Source organism: Parasteatoda tepidariorum, chromosome 3, assembly GCF_982258835.1.
Source record: "Parasteatoda tepidariorum strain Cologne lab strain chromosome 3, Ptep-v5.0, whole genome shotgun sequence".
Lineage (NCBI taxonomy): Eukaryota > Metazoa > Arthropoda > Arachnida > Araneae > Theridiidae > Parasteatoda > Parasteatoda tepidariorum.
Window position 1 is genome coordinate 78,704,740 of NC_141757.1, and position 18,974 is coordinate 78,723,713.

Sequence of the window (18,974 nt, forward strand, 5' to 3'; positions counted from 1 at the left end):
TACTGATATTTTTTCAATAACTTACATATTAATTCATTAATATTTTTAAAAAAAATTTTGTTGAAAAAATCAACTTATTTGGTTGTAAAATTATATTCAATTAATGTTTTATAATTTAATTTTAAAAAAAAATTATTTTAATAAGTGAAACAGTATGTTTGTGATTGTTTCAGTTCTCCAGTTTCATAGCTATACATAGAGTATAAATTGAGCACATTAAGAAATGACACCCCATAATTCTCTTTTTAGTTTGGCTGAGCAGCTGAAGTCATTGACTTTTCAAAAATGGGCTGAGCTGTTTCAACTCATAATGAAAAACTTGCATTTTCTCCTACAACGCATTCAGGTACTTTTTTTTTTTTTTGAAAAAGAAGGAAAGTCTTTTTTCATATTTTTAATTAATTTTAGGGTTGGATTTTAAAAAAGACATTTTAAAAAAATGTCTTTTTTATACTCTTTTAAAGAATACTTGAAATTTTGAAAATGGCGTTCTTTATTTTTCAAAATTTTATTAACGGAAGAACATTGTTTGGAATTGATTTGTTTTTTAATAGGAGATGAAAAATAATCTGCAGATGTTGTAATAAATCTTCTGTGCTGGAAGATTTCTGCTACCAGAATCATAACTATGTATAAAGCAAACTTATTTTTAAAATTAATCTTAAATCATTTAATTGTCTGACTATATGTTAAGTTTTTGAAAAGAGAAGAGTAATAATCATCAAGGAATTTTAAACTGAGTAAAAAAAATTGAGAATAACTATCCGAAATTTACACTTATCTTTGGTACTGCTATGCTATTTGGTGAATGATATTTAACTGAATTCCTCATTCAGAAACATCCAAGTGCACTCTTGCATGCAATACTGGACCAAGCACAATTTTGTCAAAAATGTGCCAAAAAATATCTAGTGTGAAAGGGATCTGTGTTCATCATACTTTCTTGCATTGTGCCATCAAACTTTATATTTTTCAATTTTTGTTAAAAATTCATGCAACTAGATGAGACTGTAAAGAAACATATAATTTTGCTTTTTTTTCCTTCCCTTTTTATGCTGATATTTTGCAAATGAGGAGTCATACAGCTCTTAAAGGTGGTAAAAAATCATCTAGCGAAATGTATATGTGTAAATGCACTTTTTGCAATCTTCTTTAAATAAACTAAGTTATCTGACGACCATTTACGTAATAATAAAAAACGATTTACATTATGTTCTAAGAAAATTATGATCAAGCTTTTTATAATCAAATTAACTCTTTCATTCTAATGTAGAAACAGTTTATTTGTTATGTAAAACCTTTTCCATCTTGGTTTTCTTTTCACTTAATGAATGTTTATCCCATCCTATTTAAGTAATAAAATAAAAAAAAATAGTTCATTGAAATAATTTTTGTTAGTTCATTGAAATAGTTTTTTTTAGTTAGTTGAAACTTTTCTCTCATTAATATTTAAAGAAATACTTTCGTGTTATGTTTATTTTTAAACTTGTATTTATTTATTTAAAACTTATTTCAACGTTAATTCAATTAATGAATAATTTAATAAATGTATTCTTAGTTATTTTGATTTGGATAAATTAAACTATCTACAATTAATAAAGTTCTTAAAAGTTATTTATTTTAATAAGTGCTATTGCTAAAATAGTTATTATTTTTATTAATAATTTGAGTAATACCTGCAAAATGTCAATCTGATAAATGTTGTATTTTTAAAGGCTTTACATCAAGTAATGGATGATACATTAGAGGTTGCTTCTGGTTATGTTTCCAATGTTGTTACTGGAGAAAATTTCCGAAGATGCTCAGTTTTGCATTTAATGTATGACATTTCACTTCATATATTTTGTTTTAAAACAGTCATCTAATTTAAGAAATAGCTAGGAATTATTTTTTTATCTGTAACTTTAAGTTTACCTATATTGTGTCTTTAACTATGTTAAGCATTTGAAAGATATGGATGTGAGACTGATGTAAACAATTACAAGATTCTAAAACTGGATCAGAATAGTGAAAACTTCTGGTGTATCCCTCCTCCTATTTATGTTAAGTTTATGAATGTGTTGAACAGGCTCGATATTCTCAGAAAGTTTATTAGTCAGATTTGCATTTTAATTTTCATGTTATTTTATCATTTATAAGATTTTTTGTTTTTTACGAATTCTTATGAGTCATGAGCCATTAATTGATTTAAGGAAGTTAATGAAACCATATAAAAAATAAAAATGCTGCCATATTTTGAGTTTTACCTTCAGTTTCTTTTGTCTTCAGCTAAGGTTAAATGAATTTCTACATTCAATGGTAAATACCAATTTTGAAAACAGTGCAAGTGCAAATAACTATATTTCCGTGTGTTTTTTAATTTTAGTCATGAAAATAAATTGGAAGTAGTAACCCAGAATTCTTATTAGGAATTTTAACCACTTGCGCTTCCTGTGCTAAACTTTAGACATTTCTTTTACCATAGCTTTTTATTTAGTTCAGTTAAAAAGCACTATGGTTTTTGTAAAAATTTTCATTTCACGTTGTTTGAAAAATTTTCTATAGCAATTGACATAATCTAGTTAATATTCATATAAATATCTAAGACAGTTATAGACACTTTGTGCTTAAGTCAAAGTACATAAATTTTCCCACATTAGGCTTTAAGGTAGTTTCCTGCTAACAGGTCAGAAAGCTCATACAGTTCTGCAATGCCATTGTGCTTTTACAAATACTAGATTATGCAAATACTTACTTGGCAGTAGCTAAATCTCATTATTGATGTGGAATAACCTCATTTTTTTTTCAATTTCTTAAATAATTACTTAAACTGTTTGATTTCTTTTTCTTACCTTGCTAAATTTTATTGTTGCCCTTAAAGAAAGATATTTTTGGAAAGAGAGCCTAAATTTAAGAGGGTCTTTAGTGTTAAAGAAAATTAAAGGTATAAAGTGTAGATGTTTGATTTACAGAAATTGATTACAGTTATGGACTTGATTTAAAATAAAGGTTAAGAAAAAAAATGTAAAGAAAATCCCCTCAATACGGACCGAAGTCCGCATATCAGAGAAAAAAGTAATCAGCGAGGAAGCACGAAAAAGAGAATCTGTTAAAAGTGTCTTAAAAATTCGTTAACTGGTGTACGACCAGAAAAGTGATAGCCAATTAAATTTATAGAGGAGGAGAGTTTGAAAAATCAAAGGAAAGGGATTGGTTAACTTAGCTCTCTTAAAAAAATAAGAGAAGAAAAAAGAAAGGCAGGATTAGAGGAGGTAACTCTCCCCACAGGAAGGGCGATGACAGCATTGACGACGAGGAAGGTCAAACAGAAGGTTAAAATAAATTTAAACTAAATAAATTTAAAATAAAAAGGAAGTAAAGGTTAAAGAATATTAAAGGATTAGATATAATTAAAAGATTAAATTGTCACCTTACATTAAGTGTAATTATTAAATTATAATTTTTGAAATATTTTAGAAGTGTTAACTATTTAAGCTATATTATTGTTTTTAAATAATAATAAATACTGTTAACACACTTTGTCAGATGATTTGGCAGGTAAATATTAGAAAAATGAATTAAAATAGATTCAAATCAAATAAATCTGATTTTCTTTTTTAAAAAAAACTTGAATTTGGCCAACCTATTTAGCCATTAATAATGTAAACAATAAATCAACTTCATTTCAAAATAAAACACTTGGTGATACTTAGTAAAAGTGAAATTTTTCAAACTATTTGGAGTCTATCAATATTAAATCTTTTCTTTTCATATACTAAGGTGTAAAGTAATTTTATTTATAGATCATTAATGTTATAGTATGTAGTTTAAATTGAATTAATATATTTCAGAGAATATGAAAATGAAGTGATGGTTTCTGAGCAGGATTATTTAAATATTAAGCCAGTCTTGAAAGACGTCCTATGCTCTATTTGTGATCATGCACATGAATGTTGTGCAAAAATTTTGACAGCCAAAGCTAAAGTGAGCAATTTTATATACTAATTGAAAAATATCTTTATTATTCATTAAAGATCTTGTATTAATTTATATTGATCAGATTTATTATTTTCTCCACTTTAGCAGTAACAATAGCTTATGATTTATCTAAATTTTGTATTAATTAGGTAGACCTTGAATTGTTGCATTTTATTATCATTTTTTTTATTTGATCCCTGAATAAATTAGATTTGACTTTCCAATTTCATTTTTCAATATTTTATATAGAGTTAAAAAAAAGTGTAGTGCTCTGATTTGAGCTGATATGACTGTATGAGCTACTATATAAGTAAAGATCAGGAAAAATAAATTCTCTATTTTTACTACACTAACTATTCTGTTGATATATTTTGGAGGAATTAACTAATGTTAAGACATGTTTTAAATTTGTATGAGGTATTGGTAAGAGGTACTTTATGTCAATAAAAGTTAGTGATATTGCTTCAATCAATTCTATTGCCAGTTTAATTATTTAATTTTCTAAATATTAAAAAAATAAAACATTTTACAGAAGATGTTAATTCCTAACAAATAATGGCTAGAATGCCGAAAAACTAGTAGTTTTTTTTCTTCCTGAATGACACTTTCTTAAAAATTTCCATAATATCATTAAAAAAAATTAAAAGTTGATGTATAAACTTTTAATATGATAGCTTGCCTTCTTTGATCTCCTTTTTTATGAAAAATATATAAAATTTAATTATTGACAATTCATTTGTGTGCAAACATACCTTTAAAATGAACTTTTTTCTTTCTTGAGTAAAATATATATATATATTATTTTCATATAATTGGTAAAACTAATTTTAATTGGAGATTAAAATATGTAATTTTGTAAAAATTTATTTTACACTTCATCAAATTTTAATTTTCATGCTATAAGTAAAAACTAAATTACATTAAATAATTAATGATAAGATGTATGAACTACTAATTTATTTAAAATCAAATTTTATGAAATAAATGATTCGATTTGAAATCTTAATGAAATGATACTGATATTTTAACTAATGTAGCATTTTCCTTTAAATAAAATAATTTCCAATTTTATAAAAATCATTTCAAATGAGATTTTAATATATTTGAATGAAATAAAAAAAATCCTTTAAAGAGTTATTAAATATTATTTTTTTTCCTTTCTCTTTAAAATTTTTTTCTATCTGAGTAAAATTATTTTTTAGTTCAGCTGGATGTTTATTTTAGAATTATGTTTATAAATTTTGATGATTTCTCCTTGATTAATTTTAAATTAAAACACAGTCCAATTCTTATAAATACTTAAAACTTTCATTCAGTTCTAATTTTATAAGACTGAACAATAAAACTATTAACAACTTGGAATTCAAGTTCTCAATGCTCTTCTGAACTTCCATAAATCAAATAAAATCTTGGGAACATTTTATGTTCTTAATCTTTCTCCTGTCTAGTTTGCTTGGGTCAAGCCACTTTTCCTGCTATTTTAATCAAGATATAGCAGATATCCATAAAAAATTTATAAAATAACTATTGAAAATAGAAAGATATTTTCTTATTCAATTTCCTATTAATTATTTTATCTTTAAAATTCCAAATTAGTATGGTTTATATATTTTTTAGGATGGTTCATTAGATAAACTCAACATGTCTGAATTTCTTATTTTGGCTAAAAGTATTGAAGACTTTCAAAGTAAGAGTGAAATTATTTCTGGAAAGCAAAGTACTGCTTTGAGGCTTTCTTTACAAAACCAGGTAATTCAGCATTAATTTTTATAAACTCATTGTACAAATTGTCACCCCCCCCCCCCACTTATCATATTACACTAATTAATAATTGTTGTGTTACACTGTTGAATTATTTGTAATAAAAAATATATATATGTACAGTGCGAAAAAAATAAACGAACAGCCCTGAATGACTTTTGATCTAATGATCGGATCTTCACGATCTAGGACTTCATTTTAATGGTTCTAGGGGTGACCACAAATATGCTAATTAATAAGTGCAAGTGATATTTTACGGACCGCCCTGAACGATTTTTGATCTAATGATCGGATCGTCACGTTCTAGGACGCCATCTTTATGGTTCAAGGGAGTGACCTCAAATATGTTAATTAATTAGTGCAAATGATATTTTAAGCTACGAAATCAGACACAAAAATTTACTTTCTCTGAATAAACTTGCCTTTTTTTTGTTGATGGATTTGGGATTTCTGACCCCCAAAATATAGGGGTTAGCCGCAATCTGGGATGTATGGTCCCCATAGTTTGGTCAGGAAAGTGATCCAAAGTTTTTACCTTTTAATGTTAATTTTACTTTTTGCGTATTTCGCCATATCCTGAGAACTTTTTAAGTGAATAGAAAATTTTTACGCATAATTATAAAATTTGTTTATCCGAATAATAGTCGGAAAAATTTTGAATTGTAAGATATGCAATATTAATTATTTTCTTAATAAGTTTGTTAAGGAACTTCTAGCTAATTCAAAAGGTCTGCAAGATACCGTTTGGTAGGCTTTGCTTATATAATTATTCAAAAGAAAATACTGTAATATTTTCTTGTTCCTTGCAAGGGTTTATTTATATATTCTTTTAACTATGTATTCTATTATCTATGTATTATTTTCCAATGTAAACTTATTTTTAGTATTTTTTTCCAACTTCTTTTTCCAATGTTTATTGTTAACTTTTTGAATAATCATTAAAATTTTAGGCCAATCGTTTTGTATCAAGGTTTCATGAAGAAAAGAAAACAAAATTAATGTAAGTTTCTACATGTAAATTTTTTTCCCCTCATTTCCTTTGTTTATTTAATTTTTCTTGCATATTTATGTGATTGAGATACGAATAGTGAGGTTGAAAATTTACTCTGAAACTTACCAAATTTTAATGTTGTCAGAGACAATATTCCATATTTCGGCACTATTTGATTTATATCTCTTATTGTTAAAAGCAGTGTGGATACATGTTTTGCTGAAAAATCTTAATTCATTGAAATTTACAAAATTGATTTTTAATATTATTTTGGTGAGTAGTCTCTGGATTGTTTTAATAAATATTTTGATTTCATAACTAGTTTATCAGGTAATTAGTTTCTTGAATTTTTTATTTCTTATAATTATTGCTTTGATGAAAAATTATAAATGATGACAATTCCCAAAACAGATATTTCACTTTATTTTAATGAGTAGTTCAGGGATTGTTTTGAGCAAGATTCTGATTCAATGACTAGTTTACATGAACTGATTTCGTTGATTTTCTATTATTATTTAATGAACTTATTCTAAGTCCATCTGCCATTAAAGAATTTCCTATCCATCATGATTTTGTTAACTGTTTTGGTGAGAGATCAGTAAATTATTTATGAAATATTTTTAATATTGTTTTTTAAATATTATAATTATTTCTTTGATGAAAAATCATAAATGATCAGAATTCCCAAAACAGATTTTTTACTTTATTTTAATGAGTAGTTCAGGGATTGTTTTGAGCAAAATTCGGATTCAATGACTAGTTAACATGAATTGATTTCTTTGATTCTATTATTATTTAATGAACTTATTCTAAGTCCATCTGCCATTATAGAATTTCCTATCCATCGTGATTTTGTGAACTGTTTTGGTGAGAGATCAGTAAATTATTTATTAAATATTTTTAATATTATTTTTTAAATATTACAGTTATATAAAACTTAACACTTTCATCGCAGCAATGACATGTCTCTGTCCCACCCTCAGCTCTTAGAGTCCTTCTGCAACACTAAAATTGAAACAAAATGCAAATTCCTTTAAAATTTGTTTACTTTACTTTAAAAAATAATAATCAATTGCAATTAATAACCCTATTCACCAATACAACGATAGAGCATAGCAAATATTCCTGGAAGATGAATTATCTTGTCCGATGCAATGAAAGAGTTAATGCAGAACTTAATATTGACTTCTTATATAGAAATAACAAGATGTTAAGCATACTGCGTGTTTTTAACAACTCAGAGTGCTAAACAGCTTTCTGAAGTTAAAATTTTTTATCAGGACAAAAAAAAAAAAAAAAAAAAAAAACAATACAGCACACCATCTACTCACAATAAGTTGAGAAGAAAGTCTAACAGAAACCAATCTTGTTATCTTATACTTAAATAAAATTGTTTTTAGTCATATCTCTTATGTTCTCTTTTTATATATTCTTTTTTGAGAGTGTGCTTTAGAATGTTTTTAATTTCAAAACTATTATGTCTCATTTGTAACTACTATGTGGATAAATATTATCATTAACATTTAAGACTCTCATGATTATTATTATTTTAGTTTAATTTTGGAAAATGAGCAGTGGAAACAAGCTGATGTTCCATCTGAGTTTCAAGAGTTGGTTAATCGCATTATATCTACTGGTAAATATTCTTTTTATTAAACTTAATGCACTTTTTTTATTTGAAATCGTTGATTGATTCCAATACATTTGTAATATAAACAGGAAGTATTACTTATATGAAAAAAGGTGTCTTAGCTACTAGTCAACAACCTCAGCTCTATTTAGTTGTTGATGGGCAAAATTTTGCAGTTTGTGGGTAAGTTTGAAAACATTAATATTTGCTCTAATTTTTTTAGCATTAAATTTTCAAAAAATTCATCATTCTTATCATGTATAAATAGTTTAATATATGCTCACTTTTTTTGTAAGGACTGTCTTGATGTTATTAAAAATGGTCATTGAATATTGTCAGTGTGCAGAAGAATTACCACTGCTGGCAACAGATCTTGCTAATCGACTTATTGATTTATTAAAGGTATCTATAAATTCATTTATCATAAAAGTTAACAGTTTTTGCCTATTAAAAATGTTACCCTTATCAATTTCTTCAAATTTTGAAAATTATTAGATTTTTATTTGTGTAAACTATATAAAAAATTAAATAAAATTCATTTTTATTTTGATTATTATTAGTAGATACAAATCAATTCTTTTTCCATGTTAACTTGTATTTTTTTCTTCTTTTTTTAAGAAAAATTCATAAGTTACTAATTAAGAAAGATGTTTTGAAATTTTATAACTTAACAAAATTCAAGCAGAAAATATAATAAAAATCGGAAATATTTAAATGCAGTCAAACCTTGATATTATGAACTCAAAGGGAGACATTAAAAAAATTGTGATATCAATAATTTAATCCTTAATGGCAGTATCTTTGCTTTTTTTAATTTGAATTTTCTGCAGTTCTGTTTTGTCATCTTCCTTTTCTGCTACAAAGATACTTTAATAACTTTTAATAATTATGATTCTTCCCAGTCACCACATGTAACATTATTGTCAACAATAACTACCTCCTAAGTATAAATTTTTTTTGGGGGGGGGGGTGCGAGGGATTTGTGCAAGCAGTAAGTTCTTTCCGGTATTATGATCCAGCATCCATCTCTATGCACACATCTTACACATTCACTTCTTTAAAAATGGATAATACAAGCAGTTTCTTTTCAAACATGATAATATCTCCTATTTTTGGTTTTTAAGAACTGATTCTTGATATTTTTCTAGAAATGTTTTTAAAAATTGAAAGACTATTTTAAAGTCTTTGAAAATTCGGAAAAATATTTTTTAGTGATGAAAAATATTTTGTAAAATTGAAGGTCTGTGAGTAATATATTTGGCTAAAAAATTTTTTTATTTTTATTATCAACATAGCAAATGCACAAGAATATAGATTATCAAATTTGTGTTATCAAAGTTCACGATATGGAAGTTTGACTGTATCTGTAATCTTTTTATAGCTGTAGTTATAAATTTGTGAAATACAAGGATTTACGGCTTTCATCCTCTATTGTTCTGAGCACGACATGTTCTTTAAACATTCTGCAGCTACGAAGCGAACACAGTTTGAAGAATCTGTGTGGTAGATACATGCAGTTAGTTCAAAACATATATATGTGACTGTGTGGGAATAATGCATAGAAGTGCTAAATTTCTTTTTTTTGTTTAATTTCTTTCCATCAGAGTTTTTAAAATAAGAGAAACTTTTTTTTAAGATTATGACAAGCATGAGTTATTGTATAATTCAGGGTTAATAGTGTCTTAACCCTTTTGCGCCTAACGGGACAAATACGTCCCAAGCAAATTTCAAAAAAATCTTTTGGGACAGAAACGCTTCTCTGTCTAATGGGAGACTTTCCCACCAGTCCTGCCAATATTTTTGAAGGTGTTTTCATTCACAGAACATAGATGGCACTACCGTACATAATGCTGCCCTACTCTTAGTTTATGCTACCAAAATTGTTCTGTTGTAAAAAATAAATAAATAAAACTTCGCGAAAGGGTTAAAATAGGTATTAGTATAATTTATAAGTGTTTATTACAAATATGTTCAAAATATTTTAGTTAATTTTCTGTAAAAATAAATATGTAATTTATTAGAATGTATATCATTTTAAAGGATAATGAATTGTTTTATATTTCAAGGTGTTTAACTCAAGAACTTGTCAATTGGTCCTTGGTGCAGGAGCCCTGCAGTTAGTTGGATTAAAAACAATAAACACCAAGCATTTAGGTAGATTCATGCTTTATTATGTTTCTTTTCAAACTATAACAATACATAGTAATTACACTATAAATATATTTAGTCTATGCTTTATATTAGGATCTGCGATTATAAGGACTCTTCTATTATAACTAACAATGCATGTTTGCTAATCCATAGTTAATGAAGCACTCAAAATTAACTTGCTTTGTTTTTCCCCCCAAGTAAATCACTTTCAAAAATAAGTCTTAAACTTATGTGTGCTTTAAAGATAATACATTTCCAGTGATAATGTGTCATTTGATATAAGTTAACCATCTGTATAAAGTTTTCTTAAATAACAATTATTTTTGGAAAAAATTTTAAGACAGTATTTTGTTATTTAGAAATGATTTTTTTTTTTTCCATTACAGCTTTGACATCTCGATGTTTGCATTTGATAGTGTACTTCATTCCTTACATAAAGAATCATTTCCAAAGTAAAACATCAACTAGGCAGCAAACAATAGATAAACATTTTGATCATGTTACTAGAGTAAGTAGTTAAAATAAATTTTTATTACCAGTTTTTAAATTTTTATTCTTCTTTTTTGTTTTCAAATTGGTGAGTAATATCATTGCAATTGATAAAAAATTGTTAGCAAAACTTTTTCAACTTACCTAGTGAAAAAACCTGAGTTATTTGACTGTCGAATAACTTTTGTTTTCCATTTACTTAAATGTATTATTAAATCTTTATTATCCTTTTCATTTAGAACTATACAGAGCACATTCGAGAAATCAGTCTTAAACTTGAATCAATAATTTCTGATATGTTTGATGTGCAATTGAGAAAGGTAACTATTAGTGATTTATTGTTAATTTTCATTAATAAAATGCTATACTGTGCAGTGGTCAGCAATAGCGTATGACAAGTACGGAAACTACTGTAGTCACTATTTTTCCGCAGTTTGTAGTGTTGTGTGCTTTTTTCTTTTTTTTTTGAAGAAAAAAAAGTATTGTAGTGTGTAAAGCAATACCAAAAAAAAAAAAAAAAAAAAAAAAAAAAAGTAATTTGTAGCTATTCTTGGCAATTACTTTTTACAACATTGGTTTAAAAAAGAAACAGTCTTTGCGGATCTGTCAATGGATGCAGCTGAGCATTATTAGAAATTACATATTTAAAATCATGTATAACTAATACTTAAACTAGCCATTACGAAAAGAAGATAATCAATCACTCTGGTCACACTTTCACAGGCGAATGCACACTCGTAAAACACTGATGTTATTTCAAAGGAAGAAAACCTCTTTTCGATGTACTTAATTTCTTAGAGGAAATAAATGGGCATTAAGCAATTAAAAAAATTGCTAGTATTTGAAAATTTCGCATTTCTTATATTGAATGCTCGCTGTTGAAAAATTCATAAAAAGTTGAAGGATAAATTAACAAATTAAAAAAAAAGGTTTAGAATAAAGAATTAGCTTATGTAAACGTGAATAAATATTTATTAATTATTACTCCATATTTCAGGGATGAGATTATCCAAAAGGCAAAAAAGCTGAATTTCCACGATAGTAAATTTTACGCAAGCGCAAACCTTTAATAATAAATTCCAGACAGTTTAGGGTAATAAATAATGTGTTGACATACAATTGTGTACTAATCTATTATTATATAAATGATTACATTGATACTTAACATTTAGTGAAAATAAAAATTACCAATTGAAAAAATAAAGCTGGAAATTATATTTTTGCTCAGTTCACATAAGAGACAATTATTACTTGAAAAACTACCTGGTTTAGCAATTAAAACTACTGAGAATATACATTAATATTTCATTTCTTTTAATAAATACTGTTATGTGATTTATAGCAAATATTTTAGTCATATTACTTTTTAAATTATATTGGAAAAAAAACTTTAATAATGGACCGAATCATTATGTTCATATTATAGTCTAATCTAACTAGAGCCCTCTGAAACATATCAATAACAGTGAAGTAGAAATATACAGTAACTCCTTAACATACAAAAATTGCTATTTTAGTTTGAAAAATTACATGACAATCAGCAACTGTTTAGATAATTATTTTTTATTTGATAAGAATTTTGCATTTTATAGCATAAATAACAGCAATTATAAATAAAATTTTGATGATGAGTTAAACTCTTCTTCCAAAAAAAAAATTAATTAAATCCCTTTTTAAATTATTGCTTTTGTTTACTATATCTTTTATGTTTGCTATATTTAGTCGTTAGTCTATCTTCAAACATCTTGTGACAAATCCTATTTTTCCTTTTTTGCAAGCACAGAATGTAAGTTTTAAATATATATTCCCTTCCAGTTTCTCTGATGTTGTAAGACTTACTTATACTAATAATCGTTGTTGGAAAAACAGTCACCTTTATAATAACTAATTTTTAAAAAAAATTTACTTCTTACAAGAATTGCGATAGTTGATCTTAAAATTGCGTGAATATGAATAACAATTATGGATTTTGAAATCACAAGAATATGAAACTAGATATACGATTTTGAAAATGAGAAAATACAAACTGGGATATAGAATTTTTAAAACGCGTAAATACAAATCAGTATTCATAATTTTTAGATCGCGTAAATACGAATCATGATGCGTAATTTTTAGATTGCATAAATAGGAATTATGATGCATAATTTTTAGAATGCGTGAATGCGAATCCCAATGCCTTATTTTAAAATCACATATAAATACGAAAATCAATGTTTGATATTATAAACCGCATGAGCAAATCAAGACATTGAATTTTAAACTAGCATGAATACGAATCGCTACATAGGTTTTTAATAAGGGGTAAATACGAATCACAATATCGGATTTTCAAATCTTGTAAATCAGAATCGCAACGTACAATATTCAAATCGCGTGAATAAGAATCGCAACACGCAAATATGAAAAGCTATGTTTGATATTAAAATTGTGTGAATAAGAATCGAGATATTAGCAGATTCCAGGCTTGGGACCTCTAAAAGGCTTGTCAGAAGCAGCGTCGTTTGAACTACGAAAATCGGATCTATCTGGAGGGCGGGGTAAAAAATTCAGAAAATCTTATCTGCTGCGTGTAAAAGGGGAGAAAATAGCTAAAATAAGTGAAAATGAGAAAGGATTGGTAGCTATGCAGTTTGAATTTTCTGTTTCTCTTTGAAAATCGGTAAATTTTCTGAAAAAGCGGAATACTTATAAAAAGAAGTGCAATTTTTAGAAAATCTGAATTTTTGATAAAAAAAGCTGAAATTCAAGAGATAAAAGTGAAAAAAGCGGAAATCCGCTAAAAAGCGGAAAAATCTCATCCCTGATATTTAATGTAAGTCAATTTCTTATTCAAAACAATTTTTTATAAAGTTCTTAATTAATTAGTTCCAAGTGTAAATTAAGTTCTCCAGCTAAGTTCATCTCCTTAAAGTAGTGAAGTAGTTACTACAATTAAAAAAAGTAGTTGTAGTAAAAGTAATGTAGTTTTTCCAACCATTGATACTATGTATATTATTTAATAGATAAAAAAATAATTAATTTGATTAACAAATAATTTTTCTATACTTTATCATTTATGTTTTTAGAATCACTTATGATAATGTTTATTAAGACTCATATGTAAGTTTGATTTTTTTGGAGGGAAAGGGAAGATAAAAGTTGCTATTAACTTAGATTTTTGAGCATTTATCCTGAAAACCTTGGTCAAAGTGATATAATTTAATTTTAGTATACCATATTTCTGAAAGAAATTATTTATATGTCTATATTTGTAAGTGTAATTATGTGAAAAGTTTTTTTTTTTCAATATATAGCTTTTAACAATAAATTGTTTATTAAGTATCATTATATTTAATTTATTTTTTGAATAATTTCCTAAATAGTGTACTAGAAAAAAATATCACTGTAGTCTTATGTTTTCCGTTTTCCAAAGTTAAAAGTTGGGATAATTTTATTTTTATTTTGAATTTACAAGCACTTTGGTGATTAATGATACTTTTCATAATTCAATTTATATTATTTTTAGTGGGAAGTTAAAGCTCCAGTTCCTTCTCCATCATTCACGGCCATTTCTAAGCAGCTTTCAAAGGTTCATGGACTAATTCATAATGTGCTCTCTCCTGAGGAATTGAATAGCATTTTTAGTAGAGTTAATAATAATTTTAAAACTAAACTAAGATTTCATCTTACCCGATTGCAAGTGAACAATGATGGTGGACCCCAGCATGGGTAATTTCTTTTGTTTCTGTTTTTGCTCTCAAGTTCTTAAGAAAAATATTTTTCAAAATAAATGAGTTTTTTTTTTTCCAAATTTTATTTTATGTCTAGATAATGAGATTTTATTCAGCAATAAATCAAATGCCAATTCTTGAAATTTTTTTCCTTCTTACTGCACTTTTTTTTAAGCTTAGAAATTATATTTGGAAGAAACTCATTTGTTTATTTACATTTTTTTGTTCTTAACCACAAATATAACATAATTTATTTTAGCTAAAATTACATTATCTTAACATGCTTTTAAAAGAATATTTCAATTATTTTTTGGCATATTTTACTCATTTGAATATATATAATTTATGACAAGAATCTGAGTTTGAAAGATTTATAAGTATAAAGATGTGAAATTAATGGAATAGAACAATGAATGAGAAAATAGAATCAGAAAATTTAAGTACACTGATGTCCAAAAATTGTGGGACAACTGCAGTTTTTCAAATTTTTAGAAATTGTGATACAAATTAAGTGAATTTAAATTAAAACAATTAAAAATTTATTTAAAAATGGTGATAATAAAAAAGTTTCTTTCTTCTTTTTTTTGTCCGATTTACAGTTAATCAGTTATGCACTGCTTTGCTATTTAATGCAAATATGAAAATCCAAAAAGAGAAGTATCCCCTGCGAGATAAAAAAGTTGTGGCTCAAGATCAAGCAACACAGCAAGATAGTTCAAAAATGATGTAACTTTTCTTACATCAATACGTAAAATAATACCTGTGAAGGATAGTGAATTGGCAATACAAGCCCCATGACTAATCTCTCGTGCTGTTTTCTAGGTTGCAAATTAAAGCTACCCTGTCTTTTCTGAGGTAAAGGGCTGGTTGCTTAATATTATCCTATGTAAGTTTGTTCGAAGGTACTGTTGTTCCCCAGTTCATTTTTAGATGAAAAGGACAAGGAGTGTCCAGAGAACTGAAACAAAGATGTTCAGAGGAGTAGCCAGTCAGACGTGAATATTCTTGAGCATGTCTGAGCTGCTCTTAGCAGGGTAATTATGTCTCGACACACCCTCTGAGAAACCTCCAGGAGCAAAGTACTGCTTTAAGGGAAAAGTAGATTTTATGTAAAAATTTGTCAACCTTGTTGACAGCATGAAAGTTCATTTGAGACCTGCATTGCTGTTGGGGGAAGCGACCGTACCTCTTATTCTACCTTCCAGAAGTGCTATTTCGCCACATCTTTTGTACAATCTGTTGCGATGCCCATTAAGCAAGTTCATGCCAGAAATTTTACTTGATTTGGTTTCATTTCATAAGTTGTCCACAAAAATGTATTTGTTCCTTAATTTTTGGACATGAGTGTAATTAGTTGTATATTACACCTATTGTAGTATATTATGTTTGTAAGCTGAGAGTATTTTAAAACTACTTCTAAGGTTAATTTCAAAAGTCAACTTTTATACAGATCTATTCAGCTAACATAAGGATATAAAAATGTATGCTAGATATAATAATATGCGATTGTAAATTAACAATTAGTGCATAAAAAAATATAAATTATTTATTTTTTTACATTTTTTTTAATTTACCTCAGCTTAGAAATTGCTTTTAGATTTAGAATTTGTCTTCTTTTTGCACAAATTTGTTGTTGCCATCTATATAGTTCGTGATGCAACATTAATTTTTACTTTTTACAGTTATTTATTATTTTTAAAGGCTCCTTGATTTAACAAAACATAAATAGTATAGTACTGATTACTTTATTTTCAGAAGATGGGGCTTAAAATGTGTTTTCACTGCTTTTCTAATTGAGATATCTTGATTTCATTTAGTAATTTTAAATAATGTTTTTTAACTCAATATATATTATATATGTACTTACTGTAATTAGGTACTTTTAAAAAAAGTAAAATTGCAACTGAAATTTTTTTCAATTCCAAATATATTTTGCACAATATTTTTTTTAATGTATAGGTTATGGCTAATTATCTGTAATATTTTGTAAAATGTTTTGAAAAGTAAATTAATTTGCTACTCTCTTTCTTTATTTCTAGGTTGGTGACTCAAGAGCTAATTTTTTATATTCAAAATTTAAAGAAGCTTAATGCTCCAAGTGATTTTAATATAAATGATTTATGGCAATCTAGATAATAAATTGTAATATTTATTTAAAGAATTTATATTATATACCAGTTTATTGTAAATGAATAGGATATATTTTTCAATTAATTGTTTTGAAAATAAATTATTGTATTATATTTCATTAGTTGTGGTCACTTTTTGGCAAGCTCCTCTGTGTCAAACTGTTTAAATAGGAAATACTAGATATTTTTTCATAAGTTTCAAAAATGCACCAAATAATAATTTGTTAATTTTTAAAATATAAACTGTTTAAAAGCAGGAATGCACAATTATTTTTGAATAACAGACCATAAAAACTAGAAAATACTATTTTGAGGGCCAACAAAAACATGAAGTAAAAATTAAGATTATAACATTTAAAACATTATTTAAAAACTATTTGAAAGTACTTTGAATGACTCACAGAAGTATAATTATTTTTTTACCCAGTTGCAGGAAATAAAAATTATAAATAAATAAAAATATTTATTATAAATTTATCAAAATATATATTTACGAGATAAAAAAAAATTTTGCCACAGATTTTTAGCCATACGGAAGGGGGGGGGAATTAATTTTTATGTAAACCAGATATTAAAATTAGGTTTATTTTGTGATGGTTGAAATTGGACTTTGTTACAATCTTACACTCTGTGAAAGAAAAAACCAGTTCTGTAACTTACTGTTATAGATTGTTTTTTACCACCATTTAAGACAGTTGAGTGTAATAACTAAATTTTATTAAAAAAAAACCTTTTGAAGTGAGAAGATTTATTTAAAGTTAAAATATTGAACTTACACAATGGCTTTTAAAGGTTTGCTTAAATTACTTAAAATGTGATAATGAAAATTAAATATATATATTTTGTCAGAACTTATAAACATAGAATTTGGCGAGGCTGACAAAAGCTAGAAAAATGATGAAACATACAACATCATTAGTGAATTTTTTTAATTTATTTAAAACAGAACGAGACTGGCTTTTGTTTGAAAAGTTCGAAATTGGTTGTAGATGTATTTTAAAATGCGGCTTAGTAAATGAATGCTTATTTGTTTTTTTCTTCCTATTTTTATAATTGCATTAAATCACATTTTCAATTTACTCATTGGTAATTCAGCTAGTTTAGACCAAGATCGCTCATCATATTCCCCTGATAACTGGCGTCTTATGAAGTGGGACTAGTGCTTTTGAGAAAGGAGTGTGGAAAAGTAAATTTACTGTTTACGCTCGATGGCAGTTAGAAGCAGGAAAGGGGGAAAAGCATAAGAATTTAGAACTGCAGGCCAAGAAAATGAATATGCTGCCAAGACATGCATGGTTGTTAATGAGGAGAATTTCTAAGATTGAATTTAAAAGCTCTCAAAGATTGTTTGAAAGGCCAATAAATGATATTGAGAAACCCGATTTCGGAAGTAGTCATGGGAGTCATACAAAAGTTTCCAAAATATAAAGTCGTAAAAAACATGCAAGTCACAGAGGAACAAATGGAACAGTCGCCAAGGTACAAAATCTGAGAAGAATTTAAAAAAGTTTAATGTCAAAAGTCGGGATTCATATGAATTGAATAAGAATTAGAAATTGTCACCAAAGTAGAAAGGAAGAACATAATGTGGAAATATTGTTTTAAAAATAATTCAAACGAAAATTGAAGTACTAAGAGAGACAAATGTGAACAGAGTTTCAGAGGTGGACAAACCAGAGGTTATAGATAGGTTAGTACCAGAGGTTTCTGTGGTGGATCAAGATGCACTATTTGGTATCGCATGCTCGTGGGCTGAAGACACGCTCTTTACAACAGAAAGTAATTATACGATAAATGCCACTGAGGTATAAATGGGTAATGGAAATAAATTTGAGGTCAGTGAAACCATGCTGGAAACAACCCTTAGAGGCAAGAAAGAATGTTTAGTGTGGTGACGGAAAAAATGAAAAAGTGGATGAGGTGGCATTAAAGAGTGTAAGCAACCTTGAGTGCCGAAAAGTTAAATTGGGGAATTTAATACTCAGTGATGTTGTAGCCCGGGGTAGGAAGTCAAGAGAATACTGGAAACGAAGTTTACCACTTCGACATGTTGGTGGCACTAAGACTCATACAGGGTGCGTAGCCAAATCTTTGAATCAAAAATAAGCACTTTTTAAAAACTTTTCAAGCACTTTACAAAAATTTTCAAGCAC

At 26.9% G+C, this 18,974-nt stretch overlaps 1 protein-coding gene across 1 annotated transcript in view; it reads left to right on the forward strand.

Moving 5' to 3' along the window:
- Nucleotides 1-16,940, forward strand: part of scat (VPS54 subunit of GARP complex scat) — a 33,585-nt gene extending 16,645 nt beyond the window's left edge. The window contains exons 12-24 of the mRNA XM_087159644.1: nucleotides 250-346; nucleotides 1,716-1,819; nucleotides 3,831-3,963; nucleotides 5,575-5,706; nucleotides 6,669-6,718; nucleotides 8,263-8,345; nucleotides 8,429-8,522; nucleotides 8,636-8,741; nucleotides 10,406-10,493; nucleotides 10,877-10,998; nucleotides 11,219-11,299; nucleotides 14,488-14,690; nucleotides 16,732-16,940. Of these exons, the coding sequence (XP_087015770.1) occupies nucleotides 250-346; nucleotides 1,716-1,819; nucleotides 3,831-3,963; nucleotides 5,575-5,706; nucleotides 6,669-6,718; nucleotides 8,263-8,345; nucleotides 8,429-8,522; nucleotides 8,636-8,741; nucleotides 10,406-10,493; nucleotides 10,877-10,998; nucleotides 11,219-11,299; nucleotides 14,488-14,690; nucleotides 16,732-16,828 (1,390 nt within the window). The 3' untranslated portion in view covers nucleotides 16,829-16,940. The remainder of the gene's footprint in view (nucleotides 1-249; nucleotides 347-1,715; nucleotides 1,820-3,830; nucleotides 3,964-5,574; nucleotides 5,707-6,668; nucleotides 6,719-8,262; nucleotides 8,346-8,428; nucleotides 8,523-8,635; nucleotides 8,742-10,405; nucleotides 10,494-10,876; nucleotides 10,999-11,218; nucleotides 11,300-14,487; nucleotides 14,691-16,731) is intronic.
- Nucleotides 16,941-18,974: the final 2,034 nt, after the last annotated feature.